The sequence below is a fragment of the Rhipicephalus microplus genome, unplaced genomic scaffold, assembly GCF_043290135.1.
Source record: "Rhipicephalus microplus isolate Deutch F79 unplaced genomic scaffold, USDA_Rmic scaffold_15, whole genome shotgun sequence".
In the NCBI taxonomy this organism is placed as follows: domain Eukaryota; kingdom Metazoa; phylum Arthropoda; class Arachnida; order Ixodida; family Ixodidae; genus Rhipicephalus; species Rhipicephalus microplus.
The window spans coordinates 13,969,134-13,992,056 of record NW_027464588.1 but is presented as its reverse complement, the minus strand read 5'-3'; the positions used below and the strand labels follow the sequence as shown (position 1 = coordinate 13,992,056).

At 51.2% G+C, this 22,923-nt stretch overlaps 1 protein-coding gene across 7 annotated transcripts in view; it reads right to left on the bottom strand.

The window, feature by feature from the left end:
• Positions 1–22,923, bottom strand: part of LOC119185596 (uncharacterized) — a 96,623-nt gene that overhangs the window by 38,728 nt on the left and 34,972 nt on the right. For 4 of the 7 annotated variants that reach the window (XM_075883168.1, XM_075883171.1, XM_075883170.1 and 1 more), the window contains 2 exons: positions 13,139–13,208; positions 792–860 (listed from right to left, as the gene is read on the bottom strand). In XM_075883168.1, the coding sequence (XP_075739283.1) occupies positions 792–860; positions 13,139–13,208 (139 nt within the window). The remainder of the gene's footprint in view (positions 1–791; positions 861–13,138; positions 13,209–22,923) is intronic. The other 3 variants (XM_075883169.1, XM_075883172.1, XM_075883174.1) reach the window with 1 other exon arrangement.

Genomic DNA, 22,923 nt, shown 5'->3' with positions numbered 1-22,923 from the left:
ATCAAGGCACAATGTGCATAAATCCATAAACTTACGTACTCATCAAGGCACACTGTGTAGCTCATTGAAGAAAGGATTTTGCCACAGCTTCAGTGAAAAAAGTTTGAAGTGAAAGGCTTTTATATAGGCTTCCAAGAAAGGTACTTCGAAGCACTGGCGCAGCCATATGTTGGAAATCAAGCCACTGCCACCACTAATGGGCACATTTTGCTTTACAGTAAAGCCTTATATGCATTGAGAGCAAGTTTGTGCTCAGAAGGAAAAACTAATTAAAGCATTTTGAAGTAGACAAGGAACCACTGGCAACTGCCATCAACTAGAATGCACACCCACGCTTACAAAATGTGAATATAGCATAACTATACAAATGTCCTGCGTCTTCCACCGCCATGGCTCGCCCTCCTGCAGAGCAATGGCGTCATTGGTATTCCAAGTGTTGTTTTGTCAAACAGTGCCCCAAGAAAACGTCAAACAATAAAACAAAAACACTCTAGTGCCGTCCCATTTCCATGAGACTTGATCCCCTTCAGACGACAATTATGATAGACTGAAAATGTGTCTCAACTAGATACACTCAACTTCAATGCACTATATCGCATTTTAGTAGAGGAAACGAGATAACCTGCTGTTATGTGTGCATTTGTGTAATTAATCATCGTTAGCGTCTCATTGTATATCTAATTATAAAACAATTAGCTATCATTTCATTGCTATAGCTATAGCAATTGCAATTAGCTATAGTTTCATTGCTGCACAAGAAGAACTAAACTTTAGGCTCAAAATATATGTACGCCCAGTTTGCTTTGCAGCTGTGTACATTGGTCCCGGAATGAGGCATGTCAAACGTCGGCACAGCGATCCTGTTCGACAACACGCAGAAAAATGACTTTTAACTAGCTGTCCATAACAAAGCCTGTGCAAATGCACACACTAAGTTTCAGGCAGTTTGAAGAAACACGCGGTTTGATTGATTGATTGATGTGTGGCGCTTTATGGTGCAAGGGCCAATTGATGGCCAAAGAGCGCCATTTCAATGAGTAGAGATGTGGACAATGATAAGTTGCGTGGCTGTATAGAGGTCTTGAAATTCCTCGCGATAATGCGGGTAAAAACATAAGTATTAAAATCATGACAGTGGCGTAATATGCATAGTAAAAAAAAGTGACAAAGATTTTGATAATAAAAACGAGTAAAAATATTTGGCACTAGCACAAGTGCCTCATCAGCGCCCTTGTGTCCAAGGGCTGCAAGGCAAGTGCTTTGTTGTGTAGCCATTGCAGCGAAAACCTCTCTTAAGAGGTCGCGCTACGCATTGCCTGGGCATATGACATGATAAAAGTGAACATCTTTTAAAAAAGCTAGCCGCGATTTATGAGCGAACAGTGCTTCCCTACCAACGAACATTGCAGGGAGTAAAGGTATATGTTGTCGGTAGGGTAATGAAAAGTGTTGTTTTCTTAGAGTGTCTAGTTGTTTGCACTGGATTAAAATGTGAAGAACTGTTAGTGCTTCATTACATCTGTCACACAATGATGGATCGCCACCGGACAAAAGATGCGAGTGTGTCGTGTATGTGTGTCCTATCCTGAGCCTCGTTAGTATTACCTCTGTGCGAGGAGATCTTGATACTGGCGGCCAATGGCCAAGGTGTGGCTTAATAACATGCAGTTTGTTTTGTGTGTATCGATCCCACTTGCTTTGCCAGTAGTTCTTGAGCTTTCGTTTGAGAAACGGCTTAAGATCAAGGGCTGGGATCGATATGGGTGTAGTGGCAGCGCTTTCGTGGACGGATGCAGCAAGCTGATCCGCCATCATGTTGCCTTGGATCTCATGGTGCCCTGGCACCCAGCACGCTACATGTTGTTTGAGTGTGTAGAGTGTGCATAAAGTGGAGTAAAGCGAGACGAGGACAGGGTTTTTTGTTTTTTAAGATTGTGCAGAGCTGTTACCACACTGAGGGAGTCCGTATAAATTACTGCTTTTTGTATTTGTAGTTGTTTGATGTGTTTAGCAGCCACAAATCGGATAAGCTTACGCTGTGAAGATACTTGTACCTGGATGCAGAGGGCCAGCATCCGAAAAGGATGTCCCGACAGCAGCGTAGGACACAGAGGAGCTAAACTTAGAAGCATCTGTGAAGAACTCAGGACGTGTGTATATGTGTTGAAGTTCCAGGAAGTATGTTCGGATATGGGCAATAGGCGCATGTTTAGTAACTTCTAGGAAAGACACATCGCAGTCTATAGGCTTCCACTGCCACGGTGGCGGGTATGCTACAGAAGCCATTAAACTGTGTTCAAGTGACACTTCAGTTTCTTCAGCTAGACCCTTCAGGCGAACTGAGAAGGGCTGCCTCATTGAAGGCCTGTTTTGAAATAGAATGGAGCTTGACAAATCATTAATAGTAGAGTATGAGGGGTGCTTCTTGTCTGCTTTCACCTTAAGGAAATATACAAAAGACATGTAAGTTCTCTGCAGATGAAGCGAATACTCACTTGACTCAACATAAAGGCTTTCTACGGGGCTGGTGCAAAAAGCATCCGTAGAAAGGCAGATGGCCAAATGGTGCACGGGATCCAGCATCTTCAAAGCACTTTGAGTCGCAGACTGATAAACAACGGCCCCATAATCTAAGCGGGTGCGAATGAGGCTTCTATACATGTTCACGAGACATTGCCTATCACTACCCCAAGTAGTACGTGACAACACTTTTATAACATTCATGGCTTTTAAACATTTTGTTTTTAAATACTTCATGTGTGGTACGAAGATAAATTTGTCCAAGATTAAGCCTAAGAATTTATGCTCGGCTTTGACAGACAGACGTTGCCCGTTCAGTCGAATGTCAGGTTCCGAGTGCATGCCCCTCTTTCGAGAGAACAAGTCACACGTGCTTTTTTGTGGGTTAAGTCGAAATCCGTTTTCATCTGCCCATTTGGAGACCTTGTTTAAACGCAGCTGAACTTGCCGCTCACATATTGCCAAGTTGCATGACTTGAAGCCAAGCTGAACATCGTCGACATATGTACATAGAACATATTGCGGGGGATGGACAGGTGCAAGGAATTCATTTTGATAATAAAAAGTGTAATAAAAAGTGTAAGTACACCACCTTGCGGTGCTCCCGTCTCCTGGACAAATGTTTGGGAAAGAACACTGCCTACACGGACACTGAATGTTCGATTGGACAAGTAACTCTCGATTATGGAAAACATTCTACCGCGCACACCCAGGTGAGACAAGTCTCATAATATGCCAAAACGCCATGTTGTTTCGTAAGCCTTCTCGATATCGAGGAACACAGAGAGGAAGTATTGTTTGTGGGCGAAAGCGTCTCGGATCTGTGCCTCGATACGCACCAGATGGTCGGTGGTGGATCTACCCTTTCGAAATCCACACTGGAATCTGTCGAGCAGACTGTGTTTCAAGGAGATGTAAAAGTCGGCGGTTTATGATCTTTTCAAAAAGTTTACAAAGGCAGCTTGTAAGTGCAATAGGCCTATAACTTGAAACTGAGGAAGGGTCCTTGACGTCTTTTGAAATGGAAATAATTGTAGCTTCTTTCCAGGAAGCAGGGATGATACCAGAAAACCAGGTAGCATTGTATAGGGAGAGTAATGTTTTTCGCGTTTCGAGCGGCAGGTTTTTCAACAATTCATACACTACACGATCGTAGCTTGGGGCAGAATTACTGCAGGAGTTTAGTGACGTTTGTAGCTCAGCTAAGTTGAAAGGCTGGTTGTATGCCTCGTAGTTTGTACACTTGTGTTCTAGTTTCTGCTTTTCTATCCTTGCTTTATATCTTTGAAAAGCTTGAGTATAGTGTGATGAGCTAGACACCTGCTCGTAGTGGGCGCCGAGGAAGTGATCTTCCAGGCTGTCACCCTGTGTGTTAACGAGTGGGAGTGTATGTACTTGTCTTCCTGCTACCCTACGAACCATGTTCCAGACTTTAGCCTCTTGTGTATATGAATTGATCCCCGATAAGAACTTGTGCCAGCTTTCTCATCTGGCCTGCCTGCGCGTTCTCCTGCCTTGAGATTTTATTTTCTTAAAGCTGTCAAGATTTTTGGCTGTCGGTGAATTCTGAAACAACCTCCATGCCTTGTTCTGCTCCTTTCGCGCATTACGACACTCATTATTCCACCATGGGACTCGTCGTTTGCCTGACTGTCCACATGTTTGTGGTATACATTTCGTTGCAGCATCGATCAAAAATGCTGTCAGGTAGCTCACAGCGGCTTCTACGCTTAACTCCTCCATGTCAGTCCAAGTTAGGAGAGTCATTTTTTGATACTGTTCCCAATCTGCTTTGTCGGTGAGCCATTTGGGAACCTGTGCAGGACATATATTTGTTATTGATTTGCTGATAACGATAGGAAAATGGTCACTGCCGTATGGATTATTAATGACCTTCCATTTAAGTAGAGGCAAGAGTGATGGAGATGTTATGCTGAGGTCTATGGCTGAGTACGCATTGTTAGCGATGTTGTAATATGTTGGCTCTTTCCGATTCAGAAGGCACGCACCGGAAGAAAAAAAACTGTTTAATGAGGCGACCTCGCGCATCGCAGCGTGAGTCGCCCCATAAGCTACTGTGAGCATTAAAGTCCCCTAGGACGAGATACGGTTCTGGAAGTTCTGCTATCAGCGCCTAAAACTCGTGTTTAGTCAGTTGATGGTGTGGCGGTATGTATATACTGCAAATTGTTGAAGATGACAGCTCGGACAGCTACTGCTTCCAGGGATGTCTGAAGGGGTAAACGTGTACAGGCTGTTCCTTGACTAACAATTATGGCAACACCACCGGATGAGACGACAGTATCATCTCGGTTTTTTCGAAAGATAACGTAATTTCGAAGAAAGTTAGTGTGTCTTGATTTTAAGTGTGTTTTTTCCACACACAGCACTTTTGGTGTATGTTTGTGTAGAAGTTCTTGGATATCGTAGATGTTCCTCAGTATGCCTCTCACGTTCCACTGTATTATATGTGTTATTTTAAAGATGTGTGGTGCTGTGTGTACAAGAAGTGTCACTTCAGGTTACAAGGCCTTTTGGGGCCCCGTAATTCGACGTTTTTCTTTCTGGGCGCGCTCCAAAGAGTTGCGCCTATCCTTCGGCGTATGAGGCGCCGGAGGAATGGGACTTGTATCCATCACCTCCTACGAGGTGGCGGATGGTGCCTGATGAGCAGGCACATTCACAGAAGTTTCGGACGCAACTGCAGGTGCAGTGGTCCGGGGTCCGGCAGACTCTGAAGTCTGCTGAACCTGCTTGGCAGGAGGCGGAGCAGCACAGGCTACTCAAGCCTTGGGCGCAGATGCCGGGACCGTAGTCACACTTCTCGTGTGACATTCGCAGACGCGGAAAGATGTTGCACGGCGCCCTGGCGCGTCACATCTGCAAAAGAAGGAGAGTGCTTGTTATGGAGGTAGAAGCGCTGGCGCGCCTCTTGAAAAGACAGATTGAATTTAACTTTGAGTTGAAGAATTTGTTTTTCCTCTTTCCAGGATGGGCACGTTTGCGAGTAGGCGGGATGCTTTCCTTTGCCATTCGCACAGCGGGCTGCAGCAGTACAATTGTGCGATGGGCGTTCGTTGGAGCTACAGTTTGCGCAAGTCATGCGCCCTCTGCAGCTTTGTGAACCGTGTCCAAAGCGCTGACATTTGAAACACCTACGAGTATTCGGTATGTAGGGCCCGACTCGAAGCTTGCAGTAGCCAGTTTCGATTGAATCGGGTAAATCACTAGTACCAAAGGTGATAATTATATGTTTCGTTGCTGTTTCTTTTTTGTCTCGTCCTATTACTATTCTTTGAACCTTCACTAACTTCTGGTCTTGCCAGCCTTCCAATAATTCACTCTCTGATAATCCAAGAAGGTCGTCATCAGAGATGACACCGCGGACTGTGTTCAAGAACATATGGGGGCCTACGGAAACTGGGACATCCCCAAATGCTACAAGTTTAAGTAAATTGTCATATTGCAGCTTGTCGCGAACCTCCAAAAGGAGGTTGCCGCTTCCGAACTTGGTTACACGATATTCTGGCCCGATTGCTTCTGTGAGTGTTTTTAAGAGAAGAAAGGGTGAGATTTCTCGGACTGTTTTGTTTTCTTTCTGGCTATGTATGACATGAAACTTGGGGAAAGACTGCTTTGGTTTTGAAAGGAGGAACGGGTCTTCGGTGCGCCACCTTTTCGGGCGGCGATCAGGGAGAGGGAGGAAAACGTTAGCCATACAGATTGTTTAAAGTTCGGCGGCGATGGTGGCCACCCACCACCAACCCCAACAAGGGGACGCTACAAGGTTGAATAGTAAACACTTGGAGACGCCAGCCATGCATCGCCGCTATAACCAAATATTGTCACGGGCGAAGTAGATGCCTGAGGATGACGACGACGAAGTGCTGAACGGGAACGTGCTCGGAGTGCAGCAACGTCGTATGCATTAGCTCGCCAATATATTCGCCAGTACACATTTGTTCACCAGTGTATACTTTATTCCCCGTAACATCATTGGTGGAGGTGCTGGGTACCACTCGCTATACAGCCCAACGAGCTGGATCTTCGCAGCGGACGGCGCATTGAAGCTACCACGATGACTGACCAGGCTACTGAATGTCAACAAGATTCGTCAGCCCCGCAGCCGATCGTTGTGGTCCAACCTCGTGACCCAGGTCCATTCAACGGCACAAGTGGCATAGACGTCGATGACTGGCTGGTTCAATATGAGCGCGTCAGCAGCAGCAACCATTGGGGTCCGACGCTTATGTTGGCGAACATCATCTTCTACTTGCATGGCACGGCGAAACTCTGGTACGAGACACATCAAGAAGAGTTGACTAGCTGGGACGTCTGTAAGCAGAAATTGCGCTATTTATTTGGGAAACCCATCGGACGTCAAGTGGCCGCAAAGAAAGAGCTTGCCACTCGTGCCCAGACATCCACAGAGCCGTACATCGCGTACATCCAGGACGTGTTGGCTTTGTGCCGCAAGGTCGACAAGGACATGCTCGACGAGGACAAAGTCGGACACATCCTGAAAGGAATTGCGGATGACGCCTTCAATTTTCTCCTGTGCAAGGACTGCTCGACGGTGGAGTCGGTCATCGAAGCATGTCGTCGCTTCGAACAGGCAAAAAGTAGGCGCATAGTTCACCGATTTGACCGCCTTCCCAACACGGCGGCTACGTCCTCTTGCGAAGAGTTGCCCACACTACATCAACCACCAGCGCCAGAAAACGTCACCAGAATAGTCCGTCGGGAACTCGAGGCTATGGCTCCCGCTATGTCTAGCGTCAGCGCGCCAGGACACAACCTCGGTGCTGTTTCAATGATTCAGGCCGTGGTTCGCCAAGAGATCGCGAATATGGGCATTTCGCCACCTCATCAAAATGCCCCTGCTACTTCCAGCTCGGCTCCAGTCGTTGCGGCTGCCACTCCGAACCGCACGTTCGCGCCACGACGAAACCCAGCTGAATGGCGCACTCATGATGATCGGCCTATATGTTTCACGTGCCATCGGATAGGACACATCGCTCGCCATTGCCGCAGCCGGTGGACCTCATCACCTCGACCGAGCTTCTATGATTGGCGGCCTCGCTCTGAACGTGCACCTTATGCCCCGTCCTACCGTGCTGAGACAGGTGCAGAGCATAATCCAGAACGTCGGACCAGCCGCTCGCCATCGCCCGTGCGTCGTCAGTCCCGCTCGCCCCAACCCCGCCGTTCTCGGTCTCCCTACGACCGTCGCTCGGAAAACTAGCCGGTGCAGCCCCCGGAGGTGACGCTGCATACACGACTTGGACTGCAAATCCTCTGATTACTCCCGACCAGCGGTGCAACCTCCTTACAATTCTCGTTGATGGTTTACCTATAACTGCTCTTATTGATACCGGTGCACAAATATCTGTGATGAGCTCAGACCTCCGCCGCCGCCTCCAAAAAGTTCTGACGCCTGCGATTGCACCTACCGTTCGTACAGCGGATGGGAGTACTCCTGCTGTGCTTGGAATGTGCACTGCGCGATTAACAATTTCTGAGCATCAAACTTCAGTTCTGTTCGCTGTACTGGAAAATTGCCCTCATGACCTCATTCTTGGACTCGACTTTCTGACTTCACACGCTGCGCTCATTGACTGTTCCAAAGGTCTTCTTCGGCTCGAACTACCATCCTTTTCGGAGACCGTCTCTACCAGCCCACCTCGTCTACGCTCTGTCGATTTCCTTAGACTTCCGCCGCAAGCCGCAGTCCAAGTCCAACTCTCGCCATATCCTGCAGTACCCGATGGTGATTATGTTGCTGCCCCAATTTCTGACGTCGCCATGGCACGCAATGTTGCACTCCCCAACACGGTGGTTACCGTTAAGGACAACCGAACTTCGTTTCCCGTCCTCAATTTCGGCCTCTCAGCGCAAGTTATTCCTCGCGGCATGTCACTTGCGCATCTTACACCACTGGCCGACCACACAGTTTCCGCTCTAACCACCGATTCGCCACCCGATTTTTCATCAACGTCGTTCTCGTCACGTTCCTGTTCTGACCTTTTCAAGCCAATGCTATCTGACAAGCTCACCTCTGAACAAGTCTCTGCTTTCTGCCGTGTGCTTGCTTCTTATCAGGACATCTTTGACTTCGGCGACCGTAATTTGGGCCAGACATCTGTGGTAACCCATCGCATCGACACCGGTGACGCTCTACCCATTCGCCGACGACCCTACCGTGTGTCAGCCCCGGAGCGTGCTATTATACAGCGAGAAGTCGATAAAATGCTTGATAAGGGCATAATCGAACCCTCATCTAGTCCCTGGTCCTCACCCGTTGTACTTGTTAAAAAGAAGGACAATAGCTGGAGATTCTGTGTTGATTACCGCCATCTCAACCATATTACCAAGAAAGATGTCTATCCCCTACCGCGCATAGATGATGCACTCGATTGCTTGCACGGTGCCAAATATTTCTCTTCAATAGACCTTCGCTCAGGCTACTGGCAGATAGCTGTGGACGACAAAGACAGAGAGAAGACGGCCTTCGTTACTCCTGATGGACTTTATCAGTTCAAGATGATGCCTTTTGGATTATGCAATGCCCCCGCGACATTTGAGCGCATGATGGACTCTCTCCTTCGAGGCATGAAGTGGACCATCTGCCTCTGCTATCTTGACGACGTTATTGTTTTTTCGACTACTTTCGACGACCATCTTACCCGTCTGTCCGCAGTGCTTGATGTTTTTCGACGTGCCAACTTGCAACTTAACTCGTCCAAATGCCGCTTTGGGCAACGCCAAATCTGCGTACTCGGCCATCTTGTTAACGCTGCGGGCGTTCAACCAGACCCTGCGAAAGTCCGAGCAGTTCGCGACTTCCCCACACCCCGCTCAGCCAAGGACGCCCGAAGTTTTCTGGGACTGTGCTCCTATTTCCGTCGTTTTGTCGAGAAGTTTGCTGAAGTAGCCCGTCCTCTAACCTGCCTCCTCAAAAAGGATGTCGCATTCACCTGGGGCCAAGAGCAAGCAAACGCCTTCTCGTCGCTGGTTGACATTCTCACCAATCCACCAGTCCTAGCACACTTCGACCCATCTGCCGCCACGGAGCTTCGTACTGACGCCAGTGGCCACGGCATAGGCGCAGTGCTCGCGCAGCGGCAACAAGGCATGCACCGCGTCGTCGCGTATGCAAGCCGACTGTTGTCGCGCTCGGAACAAAATTATTCCATCACAGAACGCGAGTGCTTAGCTCTCGTCTGGGCCATTGCGAAATTCCGACCGTACCTGTATGGCCGACCATTCTCAGTTATTACGGACCACCATGCGCTTTGCTGGCTCTCCTCACTCAAGGACCCTACGGGACGCCTTGGTCGCTGGGCGCTGCGCTTACAAGAGTACACTTTTTCCGTATCCTATAAATCCGGACAACTTCACAAGGATGCCGACTGCTTGTCCCGTTACCCAGTCGATCCCCCTGACACGAGGGAAGATGAGCAAGAGGCCCTCGTTCTTTCAATTACCGACTTCACCGACATAGCTGCTGAACAACACCGCGACCCCTCTTTGCGTGCTATTATCAATGGTCTGCACTCTCCCCACCCTGACCACTCCTTACAACTGTTCGTTCTTCACAACGACATCTTGCACCGCTACAACACCCGCCCTGATGGTGCTGAGCTTTTACTCGTTGTTCCTGCGCATCTTCGCCCAGACGTATTGGCCCAGCTCCATGATGCCCCCTCCGCTGGACACCTAGGGGTGTCACGCACGTATGACCGCGTTCGCCGCCGATTCTTTTGGCCTGGCCTCTACCGTTCTGTGCGACAGTACGTTGCGGCATGCGACCTCTGCCAGCGCCGCAAGACACCTGCTCTAAGACCTGCTGGTACCCTCCAGCCCATTGAAGTACCAGATGAACCATTTTTCCGAGTCGGCCTCGATCTTCTAGGACCCTTTCCCGTGTCGGCCACCGGTAATAAGTGGATTGCTATTGCTACCGACTACGCAACGCGGTATGCCGTTACACGCGCCCTCCCCACCAGCTGCGCTACTGATGTAGCAGATTTCCTTCTTCATGACATCATTCTGCGTCATGGTGCTCCTCGTCAGTTGATCACCGACCGCGGCAGCTGTTTTCTATCTAAAGTAGTCGACGAGCTCCTGCGATCCTGCTCTACCCACCACAACTTCACTACAGCGTACCATCCGCAAACCAACGGCCTCACGGAACGCATCAACCGTACCTTGACGAATATGTTAGCGATGTACGTCTCCAAGGCTCACAAAGATTGGGACATTCACTTACCCTTCATTACTTTCGCATACAACAGTTCACGTCATGATACAGCTGGATTTTCCCCTTTTTACCTACTGTTCGGTTATGACCCGCCTTTGCCCATGGACACCATGCTCCAATATGACGCCCCCTCATCGACTGCTTATGCTCGTGATGCCCTGGCCCGAGCTGACATCGCCCGCCAAGTCGCCCGGGATCGTTTATGTGCCTCGCAGCTTAACCAAAAGAGTGCTTACGATCGCCGGCACCGCGACGTGCAGTACTCTCCGGGGTCACTCGTCTTGCTGTGGTTACCATCACGTCGTGTTGGTCTCAGCGAAAAACTAATGTCCCGTTACGTTGGCCCCTACCGCGTCATACGCAAGGTCACCAGCGTGACCTATGAGATATCTCCACTCCATAACACGTCAGTACCAGCTTCAGTCCCCACCGATATAGTGCACGTGTCACGGCTTAAGCCATACTTCTCACGCCTCGAGAATTGATCGCACCGGGACGGTGCTTCTGCCGCCGGCGGGTAATGTCACGGGCGAAGTAGATGCCTGAGGATGACGACGACGAAGTGCTGAACGGGAACGTGCTCGGAGTGCAGCAACGTCGTATGCATTAGCTCGCCAATATATTCGCCAGTACACATTTGTTCACCAGTGTATACTTTATTCCCCGTAACATCATAACTACCCAAGGTTGGGTAACTACACATGATTAACCCTTGCCGCCTGAAGGATGGAAGTGAACAGAAGTGAGCAGATGACAGGAAAGATTGAAAGAGATAAAAAGACAAAGATCAGGGGAGAGAGAGAGACAGGAAAAGGCGACTACCGATTTCCCCTGGGTGGGTCAGCCCAGGGGTGCCGTCTACGTGAAGCCGGGGCCAAAGAGGTGTGTTGCCTCTGCCGGGGGGCCTTAAAGGTCCAATCACCCAGCGTCAGCTCAACCCCCAGGATCCCCTTTTCCCCGGACACGGCAAAGCCACGCACGGCTAGGCGTGGGAGGGAGTCAAAACTCCCCCGTTAGCTCGGGTCCGTGGTGTCGCTACACACCAAACGCATACCTGCGCAGGCGCCCCTGCGGGGGAAACACGCGGTGCGCAATGTGCTCGCGTAGTTGACGTGTACAGCTGCACACACCATTGCTGAAGGGGTTATATTGTCACGGGGTCGTGACGTGGCCGAAGACAGGAGACTGTGTTGGAATTTAACTGTTGATTTGGGCGAACCTGTGCCCGGTAAACGGAAAGCCCAATTACAGTAGCAGTCTTGGACTGACAGCAGCGAACAGATCGTCGGCCGTCGATCAACTACTGACAAGCGGCGAAGCGCGTCGGCATTTATACTCTTGCCGTCGAATGTTCTAGCGTTATCGCTGGCGGTGGCGTAGGTTCCAGAATAATCTGTACAGTTCGCAGGGTGGGCATGATCTTATCGAAATGATCTACTACAGTCTGAAAGCTTTCGGAAAACTGCAGGCGCGGTTTGCGCTGAGAATTGTGCAGTGTTTTGGAATGACAACAAAACGTGGGAAATGGAACGTGGCAATATTGTCCGGAAGCCATTTCTTCCCAGTAAGCGTTTGTGTTAACAGGCGAAGGCTACTTTAAAAGGATGGGCATAGCCTTTATTTTTGTAAGCTGGCTTTCGTATGTTACGCGTTGCAATGAAGCCTACATTCAAACAGCATTATAATGAAGTTGAATCTTGCATAAAAAAGCTCACTATATTCGAAAGTTCGTTATAAAGGTATATATTGTAAACACTTTACTGTAAGACAATTTTTCATTTGCTTCGTTATAAATGATATTTCATTATATCTGGGTTCATTATATCGAGGTTTGAGTGTATTCATAACCACGGCAAAGTCATCGTTGATGTGTCATAGTAGACTTGTCACAGTGGTTTTAACTTTATTGGGCACGTTCGCAACCTAGCCTTTCATACCAGTCTGGCCTCCACCATGTGACCACCTTGCTGCATGACAAGCCAGCTTCGCAAAGTGAAATGACTCACAATAATTTCATTTTTATTCTTACAAAGAAAACGTTCACACAAGAATAGCTTAATCAAACGACACAGCTCACAGTCATCTCCTAACAGACTTTTTACATTGATTTTACATGACTGGTTAGTGCATGTACACACACACTAACCATGCGAACACAAATTATATTACAGACACCTCTAAGAGGTCTAATGCAGTTTACTACTTCGGAGTTCAGAACTACTGATTAAAGCATTCAGCAGTATACTATGCCAGTTTTCATCACTCTCAGCACAGAACCAAGTATATTTTATTCTACATCACTGTAAAGACTAAAGTATTCCGTCGAACTGTAAAAAAATGGCTTTGAAAACTCACCTCATAGGCGTGTGCATTTTTGCCTCTATACCAGCCGTCGAAGCTTCTGAGGTTTCACGCATGTGGTCCCCTGCACATGGCATCAGAAACAGAGCATACCAAGTTCGCTCGATTTCAAGATCCACCCCGTCTATCGCACGTGTCCTTTTCACCTCCAGAAGTATTCTACATGATGCAGTGCTTTATAATGCTACTCTATTAGTACAGCCACACCCTAAACACTACTGAATGGAAAGTCTTGAACATTTCCCGAACACCTTTCTCCACTGCTTATCTGCTTGACAACTCCGCTCTCGAGCTCATACCATCCCATCACTACCTGGGTGTAACTAGCACTTTTACTTAGTCTGTTAACATTAACGAAATCATTAGTAATGCTAACCCCTGTCCCTTTAAAACTTTTTCACAAAACTTTAGTAGAAAGTAAACACAAATATGCTGCATTACTTTTGGTACCAGTCCACCGTTGTACCAACCTCTGCTCTTGAGCTAGTCCAATATAATTCTGTCTGCTTTATCCTTAGAAACTTATGGTGACCCCGCTACTCACCGTAGCGGATGATCACCGCGGGTTCACGCTTAGCGAGCCACAGGGCTGCGACTCCGTCACCAACTCGCGTGTAGCACACCGCGGCAAACAGACAGGGTACAGAAACACACTGACATTTTATTGCCCTTGGCGGCACCCCGAGCAACAGTACAACGTCCGCTCCCGGGACACGGAGAGCAAAGGCACCCGCGTGCGGACGTTCACTATAAGGGGAAACCGCGAGCACATCGCAGCTGGCAATGGCGAGCTTCCACACGCCGGTCGGGAAAAGGTCCCTCGTAACTATGCTGCGCACTCTCACGATGGCCACTGGGCCTGGTCGCGAGTGTTAGGGCAAACCTCATACGCGTGGGCCTATGGCAAGTGGGGCTCGGTGTGGTACGACCACTTCAAGCACTAGGCACCGCTGTGGGCTTAGCGTACGGTATCGAAGCTAGTACCCAAGTAAACACACCTGCCGACGTGCCAAAGGCCACCCCAGGCAGGCTACAGTACGGCGATTCCCAAAGGGAACGCGGACGAAGGAAACACGTGTTTATCCGGTGCCGACCACGGAGGAGAGACAGCTACTTCGACGCGCACGTAACACGTGCCGCGCCCGCAAGTGGTGCCATCTATCGGCACGCGCTGTTACCAGAGCAGAAAAGCAAAAAGGCCATGTGGCGGAATGCCCATGAAATTGTCGCGGGCGCGCCTCAGATCCCCACATCCTCCTCTCCTTAATTCACCCGATATACCAGTCTGCAAAGGCAGCCGGTCATCGCCCCTGCATGCAAAGAAGTCATGCAATGGGCAACAGCTAGTCTCAGCCTCGCTCTGCGACCGCTGCTGAAGAAAAAAAAAGAACACAAGAATACACTTGAGAAATACAATGGCGCCACGGAAGAGGGGTAACGGGAGTTCATGATGCTCACGCAAGAGCGCGTCCACGGCTCGGAGGGGAAGCGTCACGTAATGTTTGACTGGGTGACAGCGTGAATGCGAGAGCGCAAGGCGAGAGTTCTGGTTGAGGCCCTCATGCGAGGAACGGGCTCACCTTCATCTCGTCGATGTTGACGACAGCCCTGCGAGTCCGACAAACGCCGCCTCGGTCGAGGTTTGAATGAACCTCGCTGCGACAGCCGGCCCTTCGGCTAGAATCATGGTCGCCAAATCCACTGGCTGCGAGGCATCCTGTGGCGTCGGTGGAGTCGTGCACAGCGTCTGCGACAGCTGGCCTCTTGCAGGAGCCGTGATAAAAAAGGCTAGCAGAGCTTATCAGCGACGGTCGGGAGCAGGGCGCAACTGGGCTGCCTAACGACCGCAGGTCTCCGAACACCTCCAGAGTCCAAGGTGGTGTAGGGGTCGGTGACTTCTTAAGTTGTTGTCGCCACACACACGTACACACCCACACACACCACCGATAGTCAGGTCTGTCCAAATGCGCCCCGCAAAGGAAGGCGCAGAGTGCCCTTTGTCCCTCTCCCCATGCTAAAGCACCAATTCACGATCCCCTCCTCCAGCGAGGAGAATAAAAAAACACGGAAAAAAACATCAAGTAAACAAGAACACTCAAATGAAAATCAGCAGCAGCAACTGGGCGGAGACGACTTCCTTGCAAGCACTGGCCGTAAAGAAGTTCGCTAACTGAGACTAGACAGTAAAAATCGGGGCTTTGGGTTGTGGAAATAAGCCCGCCGTCCGGCGCGAAATCACTCAGGTGACCACTTCCTCAGATTATACCGGTGCGTGGTTTGAATGCGGTCCGCCGCACCGGGTGTGCACCGTTGCTTGCGCGAAGAGCCACTGGGCGCTGGCACAGGCTCTTCAGACCTCAGCGCAAAGGCTTTCAGGTCTGCGATGTGGGCACGGCTGAGTTTTCCCGAAAGCGGGTCTTTCAGCAAGTACGCGAGTGGAGTCCAAGCCTTCTCCACTCGGTATGAACCAAGCCACTTTGGAGCGAGCGAAGCTGAGAAACCCTTGCTTGCGTCGCTAAGACCGTGGTTGCCCTTCAGGACGAGGTCACCTACCTTAAATGAAAGGTGGCGACGTTTTCGGTCGTACTGGGTCTTTTGCTCAGCCCTGGCCCACACCAAATTCTGCCTCGCTCTACTGAGAGCTCGATAAAGCCTGTCCCGAAGTGTTGAAACGTAAGCAGAACAGTCTGCCGGTTCTTCCTCGTCCCTGAGCTGGCAATGCATGACACTGGTCACCGAGTTTGCCAACATCGTTCCGAAATTAAGGAAGGCGGGAGAGAAACCAGTAGAGCGACTCTCAAAGGTTCGGATTGCAAACGCGAGTTCACTCAAATGGTCTGCCCAGTCCTTTTGACTTTCGGCAAAGGCCGCCAACATCGGTTTGAGCGTACGATTGGTTCGCTCCGTCAAATTGGACTGGGAATGGTAGGGCGAAGTGGTGCAGTGATCTATTCCTAGGGAACGGCACGTATCACCAAACACCCGAGCGGTGAAATACAACGCATTGTCCATGATCAATCTTTTCGGAAAGCCGAACCGACAAAACACTTCCTGCAGCCTCTCTAGCACCGCTCGCGCTGTCACTTTCCGCAGCGGAAATAACTCCACCCATTTGGAAAAATGATCAACGACTACCATCAGATGTATGAACCCCTGCTTACTCCTGGGGAACGACCCCATTAGATCGCAGGTGGCTACTTGCCACGGACGCTCACTGACAATCTGTTTTATTAAGCCGGGCGGCTTGCCAACCCTTGATTTCACCGCTTGACAGACGTGGCAGGAACGGCAATAGCAAAAAATGTCACGCTTCATGCCAAGCCAAGTCACAACCTTGCTCAGTTTCGCAAAAACTTTAGAGCCACTCAGGTGACCGGCCATGGGCTCAATGAGAGACCCTCGCAACAGTGCGCCTCTCCGACTTTTGGGCACAACCACCTTAAACGGGTCCACTGACTCCTCATCGGTGGCTATGTATTTCAGCAGGAGTCCATCATGGTCCAGCGAGTATGTATCCGCAGGGGACCCAGCGACACACGTCGGTTCCCGTCCCTCTGCGCCCACCGCACTACCAGCAGCGTCTCGGCGCTCCGTCTCCGTGAGACCGTTGCTCAACTCTCGATAAAACGGATCATCTTGCTGGGCCTTCAGTAGTTCTCGTCTGCTGAAAGCGATTTCCATTCTCCCAAAGGGAAGCCTGGTATCGTTCCCACTAAGGACTTCAGCCATCGCCTTTGCTCGCATTGGCGTCATGGGTTCACTTCCCTTTCGCTCCCCCTCTCGCCCGTTTCGCAGCGCGCTGCTTGTCTGGCCCGTGGAAAGGGTTTGCTCGTCGGCTCACTCAAACTTTTCTCCACTCAATGCCTCCGCTGCAGTTTCGCCCGCGCCGCTCGCTTGCACAAAGGCACCGCTACCGGTTGTCGCACCGGGATCCATCCTCCTGGTAGACACTGGGGCACGAGATAGCACGTCAGCTACCACGTTAGTGCTTTTCTTCCGATACTGCACTGAAAAATCATAATGCTGTATTAGGAGAGCCCGGCGCGCTAGCCTGCCTGCAGGCTCACGGAGCCACATCAGCCAGCTAAGCGCGCTGTGATCTGTTTGCACCACAAATTTTGTCCCATCAAGGTAGACATCAAACTTCCGCAGTGCAAACACGATGGCGAGACACTCCCTCTTGGTCACGGAATAATTCCTTTCCGCGGGTATCAACGAGCGGCTGGCAGAGGCCAACGGCTGCAACACACCATTATATTCCTGTAGGAGAACTGCTTCTAATCCCAGATCGCTTGCGTCAATCTGGACACAAATGGTCTGGTCAGGTCAGGAAGCTTGAGCTGCGCCGTCTCCGCAATGGCGCTAGACAGACGGCAAAACGCCTCTTGTTGCTCAGGTCCCCATCGCCACTCAGCTGACTTACCCAAGAGCTTGGTCAAGGGCGCCTGCACTCGGGCACAGGACGGAATGAACGACCGGTAAAAATTGGCCATTCCGAGAAAGCGGCGCAGGCCGCGTACGTCCTTGGGCGCAAGGAAATCGGGGATTGCTCGAAGTTTCTCCCGACCTGGCTCAACGGAGCCTTCGCTCAGCGTGAAGCCAAGTAACTGAACTCGGGTTTGCGCTAGCTGGGCCTTTGCGGAATTTAACGTCATCCCGGCAGCTCTCACCCTTTCGAGCACATTGGCAATGCGGGCCAAGTGCTCTTCGAATGTTCGTGAATAAATCACGATGTCGTCGAGATAGCACATGCAGTAAGACCACTTTGCTTCCCCGAGGACGTGGTCCATGAGTCTCTGAAAAGTCACAGGAGCATTTCAAAGACCAAAGAGCATACGAGTGAACTCAAATAACCCTCTGTGGGACGTGAATGCGGTCTTGCACCGGTCACGCTCATCCATCCGAACCGGTAGGTAACCTTTGGAGGCATCTAATGTAAAATACCGCGCAGTGCCGAGGTTTCCTACGATGGAGCTAATCGTGGGGAGCGGATAGGCATCCTTACGAGTCACTCCGTTCAGACGGCGGTAGTCTACGCACAGGCGATGAGTGCCATCTTTCTTAGGCCCTAACACAATTGGAGACGCCCAGGCGCTGGACGAACGGCGAACAATGCCAGCTGAGAGCATCTCGTCCAGCAAGCCATCAATTACCTGCCTTTTGGCCTGGCTGACGGGCCTGGGATTACACTTCAAACGAAGTGCATCGCCAGTTTCGATCGAATGGCTCACCAAATCGGTACAGTCTGGTTGATCGGTGAAGAGCTCATCGTATTCGCGTAACAAATGCCGCCAGACGAGGCTTCTGTGTATCATCCAATTGAGTTGCACAGGCGATCAAAGGATGCGGAGCCTCTTCGTGTACACCGCTCGATCCCGATAGGGGACTTTGAGCCGACGAATGCATAGCGCAGGGGCCTGCCCCCGAAGTTTGCACGTGACACGGTTTCGACGCTTAAACTGCAAAGGCAACAGAAAGCGCCGGTGGGCTGATGAACGGCTTTAGCTCGGAAAAAGGTACGTCGCGATAGCCTCCATTCGCAATGTCCACTACGATACCGGCTTTTAGGAGAAAGTCCCGACCGAGAATCACAGGAACACTGAGCCCTGGAAGATGAACGAAATGCCCGCGTCTCATTCGGCCTCCCCATCTGACAGTCAACCTCGCGGCTCCCGCCGACTGGGCCACGCCTCTCGCGAGGGTGAATGTCGTTCGGCTCTCCCGCAAGCGCACCGAGCGCTTGTGCAAGTGGGACAACACCTGTGCGCCAAAGGCCCGTGTCCAGCATTGCCGAGAATTCGCGACCAACAATGGTGACCGAAATAAACGGCGCGTGTGCACCAGCAAGACTGCTTGCCAGGTACGCAGAGGGGAGAAGCAAGGGTTCGGCCACTCGTGCCTTCAAGAACGGCCCGCGCTCCCATTTCCCTGCCTCACAGGAGACACAAACGCGGAGCACTCCCTCACTATGTGCCCTCGTTGACGGCAGCAGAACCAGCGCACTCCATCGCGGCCCCTTTCCCTAGACGGAGCAGCTTCGAGCTGCAGGGATCGGTTCGCCGCGTGATCAAAGGAACCGCTCTGACGACCGTCACCACCGGTGATGCGCTGGGTCAGATTTCGTCCCTGCTCGCGCACGTCGAGTTGCGATGCAGCACCGGCTGCACGCCTCTCGTACGTGTGGGGATCTAAAGCTAGATCGCTTATTTCCCACGTGCGCCCACCTGTAACGGTAGCCGCAAAGGCAGCTCCGGTGGGCTGTTGCCTCTGAGGAAGGGTCATGGCTCCTCCCCACGTGCAGCGCGGTTCAATGGCCTCGCTGGCTGGCGGTGTCGGGCGATAGGCATGCGCGGCGAGAACGTCGCCTTGAATGCGCTTTGCCTCGACGGCCAATTCCTCCAAATCACGAAAGCGACTGCTGCGCAGGTATGCCAAAAAAGTCGGGTGCGCCTACCTGATCACCCGTTCGACGGGCTCCTCGTTCGAGGCTCTGGGCTCAGCGATAGAAAAAAAGGTCTTCCATCGCGCGTACATACTCCTGAAGCGACTCAGTAGGCCCTTGCGTGCAGAGCTCGAGCTCGCGCCGCATCCTACTCTTGTAGTCAGCGAGTAAGAATTCGTGCAGGAAGGCCGCGCGGAACTCATCGAGGGTTGCTGCTCGGTGGCCGGAAAGCCGATGCCACCTGGCCGCCGTGTCAGTCAGTGCAACTGGGACGACGCGTGCCAGCTGCACTACGCCTTATTAGCGCTCAACTAATAAGGCGTTTAGCGCGGCGCGGCAAAACAGACAGTGTTCCAATACATAAATACACGACACTTCATTGCCATTGGCGGCACCCCAAACAAGAGTACAACGTCCGCTCCCGGGACGCGGGGAGCAAACACCCAAACACGGACGTTCACAAAAAGAGGAAACCGCGAGCACGTCGCAGCTAGCAATGGCGAGCTTAAACACGCCGGCCGGGAAAAGGTCCCTCGCGGCTATGCTGCGCACTCTCACGATGGCCACTGGGCCTGGTCGCGAGTGTTAGGGCAAACCTCGTACGCGTAGGCCTGCAGCAAGTGTGGCTCGGTGTGGTACGACCACTTAAAGCACTAGGCACCGCTGTGGTGGGCTTAGCGTACGGTACCGAAGCTAGCACTCAAGTAAACACGCCTGCCGAGGTGCCAAAGGCCACCCCAGGCAGGCTATAGTCCGGCGATTCCCAAAGGGGACGCGGACGAAGAAAACACGTGCTTACCCAGCGCCGACCACGGAGGAGAGAGAGCTCCCTCAGCGCACACGTACTACGTGCCGCGCCCGGACGTGGTGCCATCTATCGCCACGCCCCGTTACCAGAGCAAGAGGGTGTGGTCGTGCGGCGGAATGCCCGCGAAATGGTCGCGGGCGTGCCTCAGATCCCCACAAGGTCAAGGTCAACAGGAAAGAAGGGGTCAACAGGAAGAAGAAGTCCGGCAGGACTCGTAAGGGATTTTTTTTTTGACGTTGGCACTGGTCGCATGCGACAAAATAGCGGCGGACAGAGCGATAAAGCCTCGGCCAGTAAGATCGGCGATGAACGTGGTCGTAAGTCTCGGAGACAACAAGGTGACCGGCGGTGGAGGTGTCATGGAGCTGGGCAATAACACTCGAACGTAGGTGGGAAGGCACTACGAGGAGCAGTTCGCACTCATTTGTGTTGACATTGTAGCTGTACAAGGTGCCTTTAAGCACAAACAGTCCAGTAGACGGATGGGGCGTCGGAGAGCTGCGCTTCTCAATAATGTCACGCAAGACGGTATCTCGGCGCTGTTCATCACGCATGTTGATGAAAGCAGAGAGAGAGAGAAAGCACACATGGCGGCCCTTCATCTATCATTTCAAGTCTCAGGGGGGCCCACTGAATGGCGGGACAAGCAGTCAGCGTCAAGGTGTAAACGACCAGATTTGTAAGACACTGAGTAGTCGTATTCTTGGAGCCGTAGTGCCCAGCAACCAAGACTCCCTGTGGGATCCTTTAATGACGAGAGCCAGCAGAGACCGTAATGATCAGTTGCGAAGGTGAAACGGCGACTATGTAAGTAGGGCCGAATATTGCCAACCGCCCAAACTAGAGAAAGGCATTCCCTTTCAGTAATCAAGTAGTTCCGCTCGGCCGCAGAGAGCAGACGGCTGGTATATGCGATAACGCTGGTGCAGCCACTTCGATGCTGGACCAAAACGGCACCGATTCCGTGGCCGCTGGCATCAATGCAGACTTCAGTTGGGGCAGACATGTCAAAATGGGTTGGAATAGATGGTGTTGTGAGCAACGCGATGAGATTAGAGAACGCCGAAGCCTGCGCAGCGCCCCAAGAGAGTGGAACATCTTTTTTCAACAAGTCCGTAAGAGGTCCTGGCATGCGCGCAAAATTGTACTGCGGACTTCCTTAGTGCTGGTTGGTACAAAGAAGTTTTGCACAGCTCGAACTTTATCAGGATCAGGGCATACGCCAGAGTCGACAAGATGGCCCAAGATGGTTATTTGCTGGCATCTGAAGTGGCACTACGATGAGTTCAGTTGCAGTCCTGTGTTACGAAAAACAGAAAGAATGGACAAAAGGCGGTCGAGGTGTGTTTCGAAGGTCGGGAAAAATACAATGATGTCATCGAGGTAACATAAGCAAATTGACCACTGTTTCCATCATTCAGTGTCCATGATTTGTTCGAAGGTAGCTGGAGCATTGCATAATCTGAACGGCATGACCTTAAACTGGTAAAGACCACCAGGGGTCACAAAAGCAGTCTTCTCGCGGTCCATGTCGTCGACAGCAATTTGCCAGTACCCCGAGCGAAGGTCGATGGAAAAAAATACTTAGCGCCATGAAGGCAATCCAGGGCGTCGTCAATGCGCGGTAGCGGGTAGGCATCTTTTTTAGCGGTCCGGTTCAGATGTCGGTAGTCGACACAGAATCGCCAACTGTTTTCCTTTTTCTTTACAAGAACAACAGGGGAAGCCCGTTGACTAGAAGATGGCTCAACTATGTCTTTCGCGAGCATCTTGTCGACTTCCATTTGAATGACCTGATGCTCCACAGGAGAAATGCGGTACGGCCGTCGATGTACCGGAGATGCATCGGTGCTTGCATCCGAGATTCATCGGTGTTCATGCGGTGCTTCACAATGCTGGTTTGACCTAGCGGACGGTCACAGAAGTCTAATGCATCAAAGTACGATTCCAGGACATGATGGAACGCGTCAGTTTGATGCCGCAAAAGGTCCACCGCGATCATTTTTTTCACATTAGAAGATGGACTCTGTCGAAGAACAGACTTGCGTGCAGTTGGGGCGATGCACATTATTGGGGTACAAAGCTGAGATGGTGAAATCCTCAGAGGGTGTCAGCGTGGCGAGAGCTATTAGACACGGAAGCACTTGCGGACACAGAGCAAAGTTCAGCGAAGGAATGCAAGCACGGTTTTTCAGTAACGGAATAATAGTGTGCGAAAAAGTAACACTGCGAGTCAGAAGGACGGATGCAATGGGCGTGAGCACGTAGCCTCCATCAGGTACAGGTGGCGTCGCTGTTACAGCAATGCACGTAACTGTTTGCGGTGACAAATGGACATGTTCAGCAGAGCAGAGACGAATTCGGGGCGGACTGGGCGTATCAGTCGTACAGGGCAGGTCAAGTTGCAACGAGCTAGCTGAACAGTCAATGAGGGCCGAATGGGCGGGCAAAAAGTCTAGACCAAAGATAACACCATTGGTGCAGTTGGTGAGAACAGTGAAGAGGACGGAGGTTTGATGGCCGGCTATA